This window comes from Phoca vitulina, unplaced genomic scaffold (genome assembly GCF_004348235.1).
Source record: "Phoca vitulina isolate PV1807 unplaced genomic scaffold, GSC_HSeal_1.0 scaffold25, whole genome shotgun sequence".
NCBI lineage: Eukaryota > Metazoa > Chordata > Mammalia > Carnivora > Phocidae > Phoca > Phoca vitulina.
Window position 1 is genome coordinate 23,518,411 of NW_022589728.1, and position 17,262 is coordinate 23,535,672.

General features: G+C 35.4%; 1 protein-coding gene across 11 annotated transcripts in view; it reads right to left on the reverse strand.

Annotated features, from left to right (window-relative positions):
* Positions 1–17,262, reverse strand: part of STAU2 (staufen double-stranded RNA binding protein 2) — a 305,943-nt gene that overhangs the window by 71,143 nt on the left and 217,538 nt on the right. The window contains exon 13 of one of the 11 annotated variants that reach the window (XM_032421650.1): positions 11,701–16,002. The exons of the other annotated variants lie outside the window; for them this stretch is intronic. Within the exon in view, the coding sequence (XP_032277541.1) occupies positions 15,925–16,002 (78 nt within the window). The 3' untranslated portion in view covers positions 11,701–15,924. Of the gene's footprint in view, positions 1–11,700; positions 16,003–17,262 lie in introns of those variants that run through there. 11 annotated transcript variants of the gene reach the window in all.

Sequence of the window (17,262 nt, forward strand, 5' to 3'; positions counted from 1 at the left end):
TCAATAAAGTAAAAGTCTGTCATTTAATTGGAATTGAGAATTTTTTTAATGGTTAATGAGTATAAGAGATGGTCAAAGTGTTAAGTTTATTTTAAGCATTTACATTTTTCTTCTGATGAGTTATTTTAAAAAACATATTATCAGTTACTTTACCAACTGATTTCTTTCCTTGTCTAATGTCTTCTTAATGTCATATTATAGTTTCTCAGTTGTCAAATAAAATGTCAATAAAAATTCATACTTTTTTCAATACTTAATTTAGCCACATTTAAAGACTGGGTCTTTTAAAGTAAACCATAATCTACCAGGGGGAATAATTCCCAAAGCTCAATATATATGTGTATAGTTAACATTAATTCTTGGGTTTATCTAATGAGAATTGTGACTGTAAAATAACAATGATTAAAATATCTCAGAAATTATGTATACAAATGAGTATTGTCTTATTAATATTCATCTGGGAAAGCAACAATTAATATAGCTGTGGAATTCCATGTTGGAACTGTCTTTCACAAGATTGTGTGAATGGGTGTGTCTTCTCTCTCTCTCTCTCACACACACACAAAGTTGCTTTCTTTTATGACCACAATTTCAGACAAAATATTACTTAGCTGACATTTCCAAATGACTTGTAGTTATTCCTAAGAATCAAAGCCACCACAAAAGTGAAAAAGTTGCTACTGAAAGAATGTTTGGAAAATTCTGAAGACATTTCTGAAAGTGGAAACTTAAATATATCACTAAAATAAACATACATTGCCTCCCAAGATGCTAACATGGCCACTTTGGAGGAACCAATACTTAGATGTATATGCTCTGGAATGTGTGTGTGTCTGTTATTAACTGCCACATTTGAAGGAAGTATACCAGAATGGAAAGAACTTTGTCGGCATCAGAAAGCCTGGGTTTGAGTTTCAGCTCTGCCATTTAGAAGCTGTGCAAGTTTGGGTGAGTCCTTTCACTTTTTTGGGTTTCAATTTCCTCATCTTTAAAAGAAGAGTTGATCTAAACCAGCACAGTCCAACAGAAATATAATGTGGGCTACATATGTAATTTTTATAGCCACATTTAAAAGTAAAGAGAAACAGATGAAATTAATTTTAATAATTTTTTAACCCAATATATGCCAAATATCATCATTTCAATCTTTAATCAAGAAAAATCATTAATGAGATCTTATACTTTGGGGGGGTAATTAAGTCTTTGAAATCCATGTGTATTTTGTACCTACAGCGTACATCCAGTTTGGACTAGCCATCTTTCAAATGCTCGATAGCTACATGTGGCTAATGGTTAACCTATTGGACAGCACAGACTGAGACAGTTGCTAACAGTTCTTTCAGTTTTAAAAAACTCTATTATTACTCTATTGTCAAAATTAATATATTAATAGAATTCATACAAAATTCAGCCAAGAATATGAAAATTATAGATTAAATGCTTCCATGGGAGGTCTACTTTCATCAGGAAAGATTCATTAATTTCCTATCTTATCTGGCATTTATAAACTATGGATGATTTTTTCCTAACACTGAACAATCATTAAGAAGTAAAGAACTAGCAACTATCTTCTGAATTCAACCCCAGAGAGTGGATTAATTAATCTATTAAACTGGTTTATGTCTATTAAATAATTGCCAAGTCCCCATTTCATATTATATGGTGCAGATTTTGCCTACATCTAAAGCTTAGGTCTTTATGTAATCCTAAAAATCATAAGACTGTTTTCAGATGAATAAACATCCAAAGTTACTCCTACAGTGACAAAGCCTATTTAATTTCTGCTTTGTTTCCTTTAGTCTAAATGAAATGAAAAGTCTAAATGCTATGAAATAGTTTTTGTAATAGTGTACCATACCACAAGCAAATCAATGTTCAATAATAGATATCATTATCAATTCTTGGCAGCTTATTACTGGGAAAAGCCATGCTCATTAAAACAGGTGATGATAGATTCTAATGGAGAAAAATGGGCAAACCATCAGCTATGTTGTATACCTTAGTAATTTAAAGACTAGAGTAGAACCTACTTACACCACAGGACAATATCTCAATTACCAATTATATTTGCAACAGACCCCTGCAAGTTATTTATCTCCAGGGTATAATTGTACATCATCTCAATTAGCTTATGAGTTTGTTATACCAAACTTTAAAAAAATTATATAAAGGTACTTTCTGACATTACCATAAGCTTTAGAACCTTCTCTTTCCTCTCAAATTTGTAACGGTAATAGCACACTCAAGTGTTTTTCTATCATTATAAGCCACTGTATAACAGAAATCTTATTTTAAAAAGAAGTTAATAAAACATCTCACATGCTTTGTCAAAATACAAGAGGTGTTTCTGAAAATCTCTAAAATGTATCTCAACGTGATATATAGTGAAAGCTGATATTAATTCATATTTATAGGGGGCAACATAACAACATATTTGATCCCTTAATAACTAGCATAAAATAGGTTGTGTTTGTAAGTTTTCATATAAGATAAAATTATGTTATTTGAAGTCAACTTTCTACATGATTTGTATTATTTAAGGAGCATTCAGCAGAGCCAGCGCAATACATAATACTGTCTCATTTCTGAAGAAAAAGGTAAATATTTATTGCAGAAGCCAGTGAAAAGAGTAATAAAGGTAAATTCAGGGAAACTCTTAATATTATGTCGCCCATCCTACTGTACTGCCTGGCACTTTGGAGTTGTTCAATGTTTGTTGCATGAATGGCCATAGAAGATAAACACTGTGCAGTATCTATGTGTGTAAACACTGTGGCCTGCATTCATTCTATAAATAAATAAATACACACAATACATATACTACATAGGTACATGTCTTTTTGTTTTTTTAACTAGAGAAATCTGTTTTAACTAGAGAAATCTTTTTAACTAGAGAACTTTTAATTTGATTTTGAAGTCTGAATCTTATCTCTCCATTTGGGTGACATTGAAACTCAAATCTTGGGGTGCCTGGCTGGTTCTGTCGGTGGAGTGTGTGGCTCTTGATCTTGGGGTTACGGCTTCAAGCCCCACATTGGAGGTAGAGATTAGTTAAAAATAAAATCTTAAAAAAAATTCAAATCTTTTTCCTGCTTTCATTCATTATGCACTGCATTCATTCATCAAGTATTTATGTAACTAGCACTATGAAAAGCATGGGACTGATATACACATATCATGAAAAAAAAAAACCAGATAGACCAATAATCATGTAAACAAAGCAATTGCTATTTGGGGAGATTAAGAAACTTGCCCAAGGTAACCCAGCCTGTTGATTACAAGAACTAGGTGTCAAATCTCAACCTAATATGTCTTCCAACTATCCCAGGAAACATAAGCCTAGAGCTGGTTAGGGGGTGTGATGGTTAACTTTATGTGTTAACTTGGTTGGCCTATGGTGCCCAGTTGCTTGGTCAAATACCCGCTCAGATGTTGCTATAAAGGTATTTTGTAAATTTAATTAATATTTATAAATCAACTGACTTTAGGTTAAGGAGAATATCCTCGATAATGTGGGTGGGCCTTATCCAATCAACTGAAGATCTTAAGAGCAAAATCAAATTTCCCAGAGAAGGAATTCCGCCTCAAGACCATAACATAGAAATCCTGCTTGTATTTCCATACTACCAGTTGCCCTATAGATATCAGACTAAAGATTACGAAAACTCTGCTTATGTTTCCAGCTTGCTGACCTGCACTGCAGATTTTGGACATCTCAGCCCTCACAACTGTGAGCCAATTATTTAAAATCTCTCTATATATACAAACATATATATACATATAAATATATATATATATATTTATCCTATTGGTTTTGTTTCTCTAGAGAACCTTCACTGATACAGGGAGTCATAGCAAATGGAAACTGGGAAGGCATCAAAATGTGAACAATAATGCAATTCATGGACGTGGATAGGACACAAAGGGAACCAAGGTAGCAAGGATAAAACGTAGGTACAACAGCATTTTAGGGGCTCGCAGAAGACAAGAAGTCTTCAAAAGAAAAAGATTAAATCAAGGCAAAAGAGGGTTTCACAAAGGAGGAAAGCAATATTGCAGAAAGGTCAATGGGGAGGAGTTTAGGTCCTGGTATTTGGCAACTAGCAGGACATTGGTGACCATGGCCAGGGCAACTGTAGTGGCGATTGGGATAAAAATGATACTGTATTCCTTTGCATTATCTACCAATAAATAAGAGGTAAGTGGAAAAAATTTGGCAATTGGGAAAAGGAAGAAAATAATAGCTCAAAAAGGAAGGTATAATGGGGAAAGACTTTAGAATGAGGGGGATATTTATAAGCTGAGGGAGAAAAGACACTGGAGAAGAAGATAAAGGCAGATGGCAACTGTTGGGAAACCAAGTCCCAGAAGAAGTAGAATATCCCAGAAGACGGACTCTAGACCACAGAGATAGGGGTAACTCTAATCAGAAGTGTAATACTTCTTAGTCTAAGGCAAGCAGTGTTTAGGTAAGGGACAGGTGGTCTTATGGATTGCTCTGAAGCTGAGGCTCCATGTCTTATTTTATTTGTCCTTTATTTTCTCAGGGAATTTAGAGGTGAGGTTATGGTTAAGAGTCATTATTGAATAATATATGTGTGTCTAGTACTATAAGGGATTCAAAAAAGCATGAGACCCATTCTCTGCCAGTCTACCTGTCCAGCTAATACGGCCTAGTACATATTTAGTCACTAAACAAACAAAAAGTTTTAACCATTCCTAGTATTGGGCTAACAGAGTATACTGTGGGAAATCTTTAGCCAAATACACTAATTTCTGCCAGTGATCAGTAAAAAATATTATTGGTCCTCTGCCTTTCATCATTTGTACAAATTTTTATAATAGAAGCTTGAAAAGATTTCTAATACATACTTTAGTTATAATTCCAATCATAAAAATAACTACACGATCTCAGTGGTCACAAGAAGAGACCACTACTATAATATAAGAACATGATAAAATAGCACAGTATATTTTAATCTTATGTTCAAATGTTTAGAAGACTTAAGCTTGACACTAGTGATGTGATCAACAATTCTTTTATTATTTATTTAGCTGTGAATAAAAAGTGATTATACAAATAAGCTGTAACTTTTTTTCCTTAAAATGTAAAGAAACTTGCACAATTTTCCCACTTTTTACTAAACTAGGAGATGGGCAGTTGGAAGCTAAAATCTTTAGGTTCTCCAGTGATGCGTTAACTAAACCAAAAGGACAACTTTACTCATTTCAGAATGTTTTATTATAACAGCAATCTTCGAAGGCAAACACAAAAGATTCTACTATGCTTAGATTTTAAAACATAAATAACCAATTTAATGCATCACTAATGATGTACAATAGATGTCTTCTTGTAGTACCAATTCAAATAAGAGACTGATGTAATCTGCCAGATACTTCAAAGTAACTAATTTGGTAATAAGAAAACACTCCTTTTGTGCAAACTTTCCTACTAAAAAAAACTGCGGAAACCTTCCCAGTTGGATATTTACTAAATAAAAGTGTTGAACTCTCATTAAAATGTTATTTAATAAAAAGAGAACTAAGTACTTTAAGTCTTAAAAATTTATCTTGAATAACATTACACTTTTAAATGGAAATATAACCTATACACAGAAAAGATATTAATGGCAAAGTATGACCTATTTTAGAATTGTGTATTTATATTCAATGTATTTATATTTAATGTCTTAAAACTTTTAAATATCGATTACATTTGTTGCTATTATGTTATACACTCCATATACACACACTCCAGATGCCTTATCTATGAAAGAAGTATACTAGTACATTTTACTTCTCTATAAATCTTCCCCAGCAAGTATAAGTAAAACATTTCCCAGACTCTAAACTTCTAAAGGTAAAGGCTTAGGTCAGTTTCCTGAACAAATTCTATTATAATGTTTAACATATTTTTCCAGGGAGAGAACCTTAGACTTCTTTCTGCCTTTGTTCTCCCTTACCTATGATGGAATCCACAATTCCAGCCTAAATGGAAATATATATAGTTATATATATATACAAAACCCAACAAGTATTTCCAAAAGCACGTTTAATAAGATTACTGTTTTCTGACCAAGGCCATTTGCAATTTGTCTTTTGGCCCACAAATGTCAAGCAAAATATAAATGTAAATAAGACGTTTTCAATTATCTGTTGTTTCTTCTCCAGGAGCAGCTAATCCTGGGAAAGTACCAATTATTCCACAAAGGAACAAGAAAGCAGGGGTTTCCATTCCTATAGCCACTGTGGGGTGGGGTGGGGTGGGGGTGGAGTCCAGAAGTGGCACACAGGAGAGGATTCTAGGGTTTCTTCCAGTGGTATTCAAAAGATCTGATTACCTAATTTGTGAAAAATACTTTCTTAAAATTGGAAATTTTTTTATGGCTAATCATTCAGGGGCAGAATACCCATGATGTTACAGTAGTATTTTCCTTCGCTGCCTCATATTTTCAGGATATATGTTCCCAATTAAAGAAATAAACTAATTGATCTGAGCCAGGTAATAATAAGTCATATTATCAATAGAACAGTATTATATTGTTTATGTCATAGAATTTTTGAACTAAAAAAAAGACACTTCTCTAATTTGCTGAATTATTTCTTAATATAATTGTTGTATATGCCCCATGCCAGTGCATTAGTCATAACTGCTTTGTGTATGTACAGATTTTCATGGCTTCTCAGGACTGGATGGAATCCAAATCTTTGTCTTGCCTTCCAAGACACTTCACAGTCTGGTCTCTATCCCTCCTTCCAGTCCTTGTTCCCACTGCTATCTAAAGACCAGTAGAGAGTTCTGTCCACTGAATAAGGCTCCCTCCTCCCTCCTCAGTGCCTGAGCTCTTGCTAGTCCCGCTGCCAGGCCAAATGCCTTTTACTGAATGCCTTTTTCTCTATTGCCTAGAGGGGAATCTGGTTCATCCTTCACCTTCTGCAGAGAAGGCCACCTCCTGCATAAAATTTTCTTAGCCAAAAACATCCCTGCCCTGTCCTCAAAATACCTTAAACATTTTGCTTATATTTCTCATAGGCCAGTAATCTTTTATTTGCATTATAGATTTTCTTCTAACCACGGTGATCACTCCTTAGGGGGAGCATCCATTTTCTACACACATCTTCAGATCCATTTACCCATATATTGTCACACTGCCGTGTATGCAGCAGACATCCAAATAAGGGTTTATCGGATGAATTAAGCTTTATGTAATCATAATCTTTTATTCTGGATTTATTCTTACTGGAGCGGTCACTGTAGAAACCAGCGGCAAAAACTATTACTGCCTGTAATCTCCTCTCAAAAGCAAACAATAGAAATGATTAATCTCTCAATTATAAATTCAATCGGAGGTGAGACTAGAGATCAGCCTCATTCATAAAATGAGACAGCAGAAGCCCGTAACCATATTGATGCCGGGGACTAAGCAATAGGCCCTGAATGATAGGTTTCCTTATAACTGTGAAAAAGATACACTGCCTATGAAAGCGTACATGGGAGACATCATTTGGCATAAAACAAAAATGAATACCTGGTACACTGAAGTGCTTTATAATGAAGTTTTGCTTAATATATTCTTTACTACCCTATTTAAGTGGTCAAATTTTTAAAACCTCCAAATCAATGAGGCTTAAAGTCATAGTGAGGCTCATTTCCTGAGATGATACATGATTCTCTGCCCAGAGTTCTATCAGCTACATAAATTGAGAAGACTGTAATGGAAGAATTAGATAAAATAGGGTTCCCTTTCATGGAACTGACCTAAACGGTGAATCACAACTTGAAAGTTACTCATCCAGAACAACAACAAAACACCCAAGCACCTTGCCTCTGGTTTCAAAAGCAACAGTACTTCTTTTTTCTTTCTTTCTTTCTTTCTTTGGCACATAGAAATACTGAATAAATATTTGTTGAACAGATGAATAAATGACTGGTTGCTCTTTGATTAGACTATTAAAAAAGAACACTTTGACAAGTGATGCACTGTGAATAGCTGAGCATGTACTTGAGGGGAAGAAACTAAAAATGTGCTCCCCTAGCAGAGAGTTGAGCACTGTCCCCCCTAACTTTATACTGTTTCTGGTCCTGAAGGACAAGAGCTGCAGGGAAACTCCGTGACTCTCTGGTGGTTGTGGCCTGGGCTTACAAACCGTAGGGAGGGAGTCTGTTTCTTTTAGAATTAAAGCAGTAGACTGCTACTTTTTCAAAGATATCTGGAGGCAAAAGGACAAAGTAAAACCCATATAAAAAGAAAAATTACTCCTAAGAGAAGGGAAAACACTACTAATGTTAATATTAAAAAATAAAAGTGAACTAATATTTGGTGACCCTAATAAAGAAAATCTTTAAATAGCATACTTTGAATAGGCTATTTTGTCTCAGGCTATTTTGAAGTGTATTCCAAGGCCCAAGAAATTAATGAGACCTCCAGAAACCTTTTATATTCATGCAAGCCCAGAGGGGAAAGCAACATGCAGTGACTGGTATTACTTTAAAGAGGACTTCTGATAACTTCCTATCAGCTACTACCAGATATAGCGGCTTACTTAAAACAGAGTTGATAAAATTTAGTTCAGAGTTCCTCAACAGTATTTCCCAAGAAATTATGGGACAAAATTGTGAGTGACCACAGTAATTTTCTCTTTAGTATTTTATGTAAATAGTTCAGTATTTTATATTGTGTCCCCAAACATTAAGTGTTTGCTACCGCAAATCCACACAAGGTGTATCTTCACCCTTCCTTCCTCTATTTTACAGGAAACTTTAGGTATTACACAGACTATATATCTCAAATGTATAGAGTGTTTGAGTTTTTTGAAATGACAATTTTAAGGTCACTTAGGAAGAAGTGACAAAGGAGGGGAAAAAGGCCTGCTGGTTCCTCTCTCTGGCAGCTTACTTTTGCCACCTAGTGGGGGCGGCAGTTTCATAGTTAGGTCTGTGTTTTGTGTCAGACCTAAGAGCAGAGGTCAGCTTCTTCTTAGAAAATGATTAAACATTTCTTTCATCAGATGGATTTTTTATAGCCTTAAGTAATTTTTCCAAACTGGCCTGTTTCATATCTACTGGTTTTCTTTTTAAGCAGTTGGTTTTCACTACAATGACTAACCTAGATAATTGAAGGGAAGATAAATCCTTTCTGTATATATTTATAACGCTGGACAAAAACCAAAACTTTTCCTGGTTTCCAATGGTTCTGCATCCCCTTACCTTGTAGTATTTCCCAAGGTGTATGTTTTGGTTCATTCTTGTATTTTGTGCTTATATGGGGACCAAATCTATGCCTTTATCCCTAATTTCTCATTGTGACTCTGACCTCAAATCTTTAGTTATCTACTGAGTATCACCTCTGGAACTGACATTTAATATGTCAAAAACGTAAGTCATGATCCTCCAAAAGAGTCGATGAATGGGTTTTCTTTTGAGCCAGTGTGGCAGGCCTAATCAGAGCTAGAGTGCAGTCTAGGGTTAAAAATGGCAGATATGTATATATTTTTTAAAGTATGTAAAAACTAATGAAACAAGTTAAGCAAAGGAAACAATCAGAAGTCAGGATCAGTTTACTGGGCTGGGCAGGAGGAAACATGATGATCAAGAGTTAGGGTGGGGCAATAATAATTAACAGGAATTGAGGTCAGGAACATAGGAAATTTGAGGCAGGTCACAAAGCTGAAGCTAAGAAAATTGGAAATAAGAGGCAACAGAGGTTGGAGAAAGTATTATAGCTCAAGTCCCCAGGCTTGAGGTACATGCAGGGATGAAGAGGGCTGAGGACCAGCAGAGATGTGCAATTCTTGGGCCTGGAAATGCATGGTGATGTCTGGTTTTCCGCTCTATCTCTGTCAAAATAGGAAAAAACAAAACACAACAAAACCAAGTCCCCAAAGAGTTTGCTGGAGAGTTTCTTGAGGTTCCGGACCCAAATGAATGATTGCTTACCAAAACTACCATGATCACAAATGGCCTTATAATCCTCTTGGTCTCTGAGGCTTTGAAGCTTTTAAGTGTGTCTTTTTTTAAACACCTTTACTGAGGTGTACTTTATAAAGTTAATCTATTGTGAGTAATTTTAGTAAATTCAGAAAGTTGTACAAACATCATCACAATCTAGTCTTAGAACATTTCTGTCACTGCAAAAATTTCCCTGTGCCCATTTGTAGTCATTCCATGCTCCCATTCCCAGCCCAAGGCAACCATTGATTTGCTTTCTGTCTCTATAGATTATTTGCCTTTTCCGAAAATTTCATATAAATGGGATCGTACAGTATGTGGTCTCTTGTGACTGGTGTCTTTCATTTAGCATGTTTTTGAGGTTCTTGGTATAGAGTATATCAGTTCATTCCTTTTTATTGCTAAATAGTATTCCATTGTGTGGATATATCACATTGTTTATCCCACCAGTTAGGGGGCATTCAGATTGTTTCCAGTTTTTGGCTATTATGAATAATGCTGTTATGAATATTCACATACAAGTCTTTGTATAAACATGTTAATTTTTCTTGGCAGATACAAAAGTAGAATTGCTGGATCATGTGGTAAATTTGTTTAACTTATGGGAAATTGCCAAATTATTTTCCGAAGTGGCCATACAATTTTACATCCCCACCAGCAACCCAAAAAGGTTTCAGTTTCTCCACATCCTTGTCAACATTTGTTATTGTCTGCCTCTTTTAGTATAACCATCTTAGTGGGTGTGAAGTTGTATCTCATTGTGGTTTTACTTTCCATTTCCCTATGGCTAATGATGTTGAGCATCTTCTCAGGTGTTTATTAGCCAGTCATACATTTTCTTTGATTTACTGTCTATTCATACCATTTATCCATTTTAATTGAGTGCTGCCTTATTATTGTGTTCATAAGAGCTTTTTGTATATTTGTAGGCACAAGTAATTTATTAGATATATGATTTGTAAATAGTTTCTTCTAGTTGGTGACTTCTCTCTCTTTTATTTATTTGAGACAGAGCGAGAGAGCAAGCACACAAGCAGGGACAGAGGCAGAGAGAGAGGGAGAAGCAGGCTCCCCACTGAAGAGGAAGCCCGATGCAGGGCTCAGTATCAGGACCCTGGGATCATGACCTGAGCCAAAGGCAGATGCTCAACCGACTGAGCCACCCAGGCACCCCTCTTTTCTTTTTCTAAATGGCGTCTTTTGAAGCACGAAAGTTTTAAGTTTTGATAAAATCCAACTTACCAATTTTTTTTTTTATGGATTATGCTTTTGGTGTTGAATCTAAATCTTTGCCTAACCCAAAGTCATGAAAATTTCTACGATTTTTCCGGATGTTTTATATCTTTAGGTTTTACAGTTAAGTCTATTATCATTTTGAGTTAATTTTTGTATGTGGTTGAGGTGAGACTCTAAATTCGTATTTTTTTCATATGGATATTTAATTTTCCCAGTACCATCTCTTGAAAAAACAGTACTTTCCCACTTAATTTCCTCAGCACTTGCGTGGAAAATAGATTGAACTTAAATATAAAGGTTCAGGCAACTGGGTGGCTCAGTTGGTTAAGCGACTGCCTTCAGCTCAGGTCATGATCCTGGAGTTACAGGATCAAGTCCCGTGGTAGGCTCCCTGCTCAGCGGGGAGTCTGCTTCTCCTTCTGACCCTCCCCGCCCTCCTGCTTTCTCTCTCAAATAAATAGAATCTTTAAAAATAAATAAATAAAGGTTAATTTCTGGACTGTTCCATTTGATTCTGTTCCATTGATCTACATATCTATCCTTATGTCACTAACTTGAATAATGTAGTTTTATAGTAAAAAATTTGAAATTTAGTATAAGTCTTCCAATTTTGTTCTTCCTCTTTAAAATTGTTTTAATTATTCTAGGCTCTTTGCTTTTCCACTAAATTTAGGATCAGCTTGTCAATTTCTAAACAAAACAAAAGCCTGCTGGGATTTCGATAGAGATTGCATTGACCCTATAGGTCAATCTGGGGGAAAGTGGCAACTTAACAATAATGGGTCTTCTAATCCATGAATGTTGAATGTCTCTCATATATTTAGATCTTTAGTTTCTCTCAGCAATGTTCTGTAGCTTTCAAGGTCAAGGTCTTAATACCTCTTTGGTTAAATTGATTCTTAAGTATTTTATTGTTTTTTGATGCTATTGTGAAAGAAATAGTCTTCTTAAATTTATTTTTGGAATATTTGTTTCTAGTATCTTTGTATTTAGTACACAATCGATCTTTTAATATTAATTTGTATCCTATAACTTTGTGAACTTGTTTTTAAGTTCTAACAGGTGTTTGGGTATGTGTGTATATGTGCGGATTTCTTAGGATTAAATAAAGACAGTTTTTTGTTTCTTCCATTCCAAGCTGCATGCCTTTTGTTTCTTTTTTCTTCCCCCCCTTTTTTTTCCTTTTGCCCTGGCTACAATCTTTAGTATAATGTTGAGTAGAAGTATTGAGAGCAGGCATCCCTGCTTTGTTTCCAAACTAGGGGGCAAAGCATTCAATATTTCACCATTAAGATCACATTAGCTGTAGATTTTTCACAGATGCCCTTTAACAAGTTAAGAAAGTACCTAAGAGTTCTATTCCTAAATTGTTCAGAGTTTTTAATCAGGAATGGGTGTTGGATTTTGTCAAATGCTTTTTCTGTGTCTGAGATTATTGTGTTTTTTTCTCCTTTATTAATATGATGTATATAGTATGTGATTTTCAGATGTTAAATCAACCCTGATAATGGTGTTTAATGTTTTTTATATGCTGCTTGATGTTATCTCCCATTTTCTGAGGTTCTGTTCATTTTTTTCATTCTTTTTTCTCTGTTTCTCAGACTGGATAATTTCTTTTGATCCATCTTGAACTTCATGGGTTCTTTCTTCTGCCATCTCATATCTGTTGTTGAATCCCTCTAGTGAATTTTTCATTTCAGTAATTCTCAACTCTAGAATTTCTATTTGGTCTTTTAAATAATTTTTATCTCCTCAGTGAGATTCTCTATTTGTTGAGTTATTGTCATTATGCTTTTAATTCTTAAACATGGCTCCTTTCAATACTTGAACATATTTATTATAGCTGCTTTGAAGTCTTCGTCTGCTAAGTCCAACATCTGGGCCCACATCTTCTTTCCACTCAGTATTGGTAAACCTTTCCTTTCTTTTCGTATCTTGTAATTTTTTGTTAAAAACTGGAATTTTAGATACTATATTGTAGTAACTCTGGATTTTGATGTTCCTTTCTCAAGGTTGTTGTCGTTGTTGTTGCTGTTCTTTGGCTATGAATTTGCCTAGATTAAATCTATGGAATCGATCTCCCCATGGCATGCGGTTCCTTGTGTCTCTGACTTCCTAAGAATCACCCTTGTGTCTGCATAGCTTAGTCAATTATTGATTAGTAATTGTGCTCAAACACAATAAGCCAATAAAGTTTTTACATTGCCAGTGGGGTTGTGTTTGGGTTGGGGAGCTCATTCAAAGCTCAAGCAGTTCTCAAGTCTGCCTTGGCATTTACTTTCTGCCAGACCCTCTTGCATCTCCTCTGTATATGTGCAGAATTCCCACCTGCAGAAAGGGATGTATAGATAGCTTGGGCCCTCTCTGGTCTCTCATGCAGATGTATAAAGTCTGTTGATCAGCCAGGAAAATATTCTGGTTTATCAAGGCTCCTTTCACTACATCATTTCCCAAATCTCCGTGGTAAATTTCTGGCTACTCTGTTGGTTCGCCATTGACCCCAACCAAGACTGTAACCTCAGGTTTACTGAGCTGCCAGCTAGTCTTTCCTATTTGTTTGCCACCAAGATGTCTACTATTATTCACAATGCCTATGGGCATAGGGTTTTTCACATTCCACTTTCAATCAAGTGAGGCCATTCCTCCAGTCATACTGCTGATTTTCATGGCTTTTCTCATCCTTCTGTAACTATGTTGATTGAGCCTGAATGTGGGGCATGGCAGCAGCCCCAGACAGGAATGCACAGAATCCTACTTTTCCTACCTGAAGTCCACTAGTTTTTCCATGAATAAATGCTTTTCTCAATTTGTTGAGCACTTTTGGTCAATTTCCAGAGTCCTAAAATTGCTCTTTTTGATAATTTTGTCTAGTTTCACTGTTGCTTTTTGAAAACAATTGTCCAGCTCTCATTCTGCCATATTGGTAGTGTGCCTTTAAAGCTATTTTTAATCCCTCTGTTTCTTTCTGTCATACTCAGCTGGTCACCAAGTTCTACTGATTCTTTTCATGCAATGTGTCTCTGGGAGAGATGCTGTTTTTCTTGCCATTTTTAGAGACACACCCATCAAGATAAGCAGCACCCATTCATTACTGAATTACTATGACAGAAGCTTTCATCCCCACCACAGTCAATTCTGTATCTGGCTACTAGATTGATCTTACAGACACCAGCATAATCATATCCCTTGCTACTGACTGAAGAATGGTTCTTTGCTGCAAAAACATAAAATTCATACTGCTTAACCTAGCTGTCAAAATGTACTCAACTGCTTTGATCTTATGCAACACCATTTATTCCTGGAGCTCCCACCAAGTTGAGTTTTTCTTTCCCCACATATTCCTTTGCCAATTTCCATGTTTCTAATTATTCTCATGTTGTTTCCCCTATGTGGAGAGCCTTTGTGATTTGGTCTTTCAATTTTTGGTCCATCAACTCCTAGAAGAAGCTTAATAAGGTGAACTCTTCTGCTCTTGATCATTTCTGTATTCCACAGCTTTTCAATATTCATATACACATATATAGATTTTGTAAACATTTCTGACACTAATCATGTCAGACTGCAATCAGTTCTCAATTCTGTGTTTTGTTGTTTCTCCAATATTTTTTCCTTTTAAATGGATTTTATTTTTTAGAGCATTTTAGATTCACAGTAAAATCAAACAGAAAGTACAGAAAGTTCCCATATATCCCATCTCCAACTTTTGATTATACTCAATTTGAGGGCTTTCCCAGTTTACAAAATTGGAAATACTTCTTACCATTTAGTACAGTGATGGACATGCTTAGTACATGATTGCTGAATTAATAAAATGTTTCTTCATTTCCTAGGGAAATTTTCAAAAATCTTCTAAGAGAAATGATCACTTTGGAATGTCTCTACGCCTCGCCCCTTGAAGAACTTAACTCTTACATTACATATACCTCTGAAAGCAGAAGTGATATTTAACATTTTTAATAACTGTGTGGCATGAACACCAATCAATGAAATCAGACAACAAAACAGTCCTGAAAATGCCTGTTGTCCCAAGAAATGATCCATTATAATGTTCCTAGATCATGAAGAGGTCCTACAGGTCCTAGACATGAGGCCATGATGGCAGAGGGTGGAATATGGGGCAGCAGCTATTTACCAAGCAGTTATGAAAGTATTTAAACATTTTAATATACAAACATACAACCGTATCAGAGGACATAAACTGAATATCAGTCCCACCAACGAGTCAACTGATAGTCTTTGGATTTTATAATGACTGTAGAATATAATATCGATAAAATGGACTTCCGTCAATCAGGCACTTTTGGATTTGGAGAGCAATATGAGAACAATGAGTCTCTGTAGTGCAAGATGCAGAGAAGGACGCACAAGAGTCAGAAGCCAACGCCAAGGGTCAGGTGGGCAGTACAAGATCAAACAGGACAGAAGTACCAGTAGGCCAAGACAAACCAACAGAGCAGACAGGAGCTAAACAACCAGGAGTCAGAGTTCAAGGTTCAGCCAAAAAGACAGGTAGGATATGCTAGATAAGGAGACCAGCAAACAGTGGCCTGGAAAGCAGATATGTATCCGCAACATGGAAATTGCAGCCAAGCAAATCTGTTCCAGAGCTGAAAAATTTCTTATTATGTTTTCTTTTACAGTAAGAACCTATGTGAAGGCATGACCTCTCTCTCTGCATATGAGGTTAGGTGAACCAGGTAGGAAGCCTCCTGGCATATTAGTCTTTCAGAGTGAGAAATTTAAGTGTGGGTCTTGGTAGAATGGTGACACTTCTTGCCAAAGGTACCAGGTTTGGTGGTAGCACACCACTGGATTGCCTAGGAAGGGTAACAGATATTTTTTATCACTACGTTGACCCATACTAATTTCAGATACATTAAATATTTGGGGGCCTAAAACTGTCTTCAAATTCTTTCATCAGAGGATGCAAAGAGAAGCAAATTAACTAAAAGGGTATTTTAAAAATATGTGATCTGAAAAGGCAGTAACTGCCAACTGAGAAACAGAGAGCAGGCCAAATAACTATTAGCAATGAAAGAATAAAATTGAATATTCTGAAAAATAACTGGTTTGTCTAAAAAAGAATTTTGGAAATGGGAAGAGGCATGACTTAATTGAAGGTGTGTTACTAAGAGAAGGTTTCTGTTTTTCAGTTTTAAATAGTATAATAAATCATACACAACACCATAATTTGAGTTTACGAGGAAGGTAATACTCTTTAGGTTGTAAAAGTGACCTCCAGTGGGCAATAATGCTCTCAAATCTGTGGCCTAGGGAGCTATATTCCATTGATCGTCACTTTAAAAAAGTCTATATAGGCAACAGTTTTCCACTATAACTTTCACATCCATTTAGCCAATTATATACATATGGTATTTATTGTTTTAATAATGTATCTGGTTATGATTCATTAGTATGAACTGTTAACAGAAAGGTTTGTGGAATATTTCCCCCATGATCTTCAAATCAACTTCAAATATATAGATCTACAGAACAGAAATATTAAATTCCTACTTAAATAATGTAAAATTAGAATACTGAATTAAAAATTAAGGAATTACTGACATGGAGTATGTATGTAGGTCCCGAATTGAACAAAACTTATTAGGGAGGAAAAGTCTAGAAAATACTTTTGGTTCTGTACTTTAATTTGTTGAGATCATGAACATGAAATTATCTTCAAAGGGGTAATCTGTTGTGAAACACTGAGCTACAGGTAAGCTGGGGTACGGGTCAAATAATCACCCTAAAAATCTTTTTTAGTATCGTTCAGAAAGGTCAGGTTTTTTGAAACTTGAAGTTTCACCCTTTCTGTTGATTAAAATAGCTGTTCCTCATCACTTCAGGAAGAAGTGGGAGAAAGAAAGCAATAAGTTAAGTTTGTGCATTTTGACTATAGTCCAAAATTATTTTATAGGTCAAGTTAATAAGTCACTTGTGTGCACAATATCACTGAATGTATGCAACCTCTTAGAAATGTGGTCATGCTATACTAAACATAAATGAAATCATGAGTCAGTTATAAAATACATAATATTTAGTCTTCCCACTACCTTCCCCTATAACTCACTGTTGGT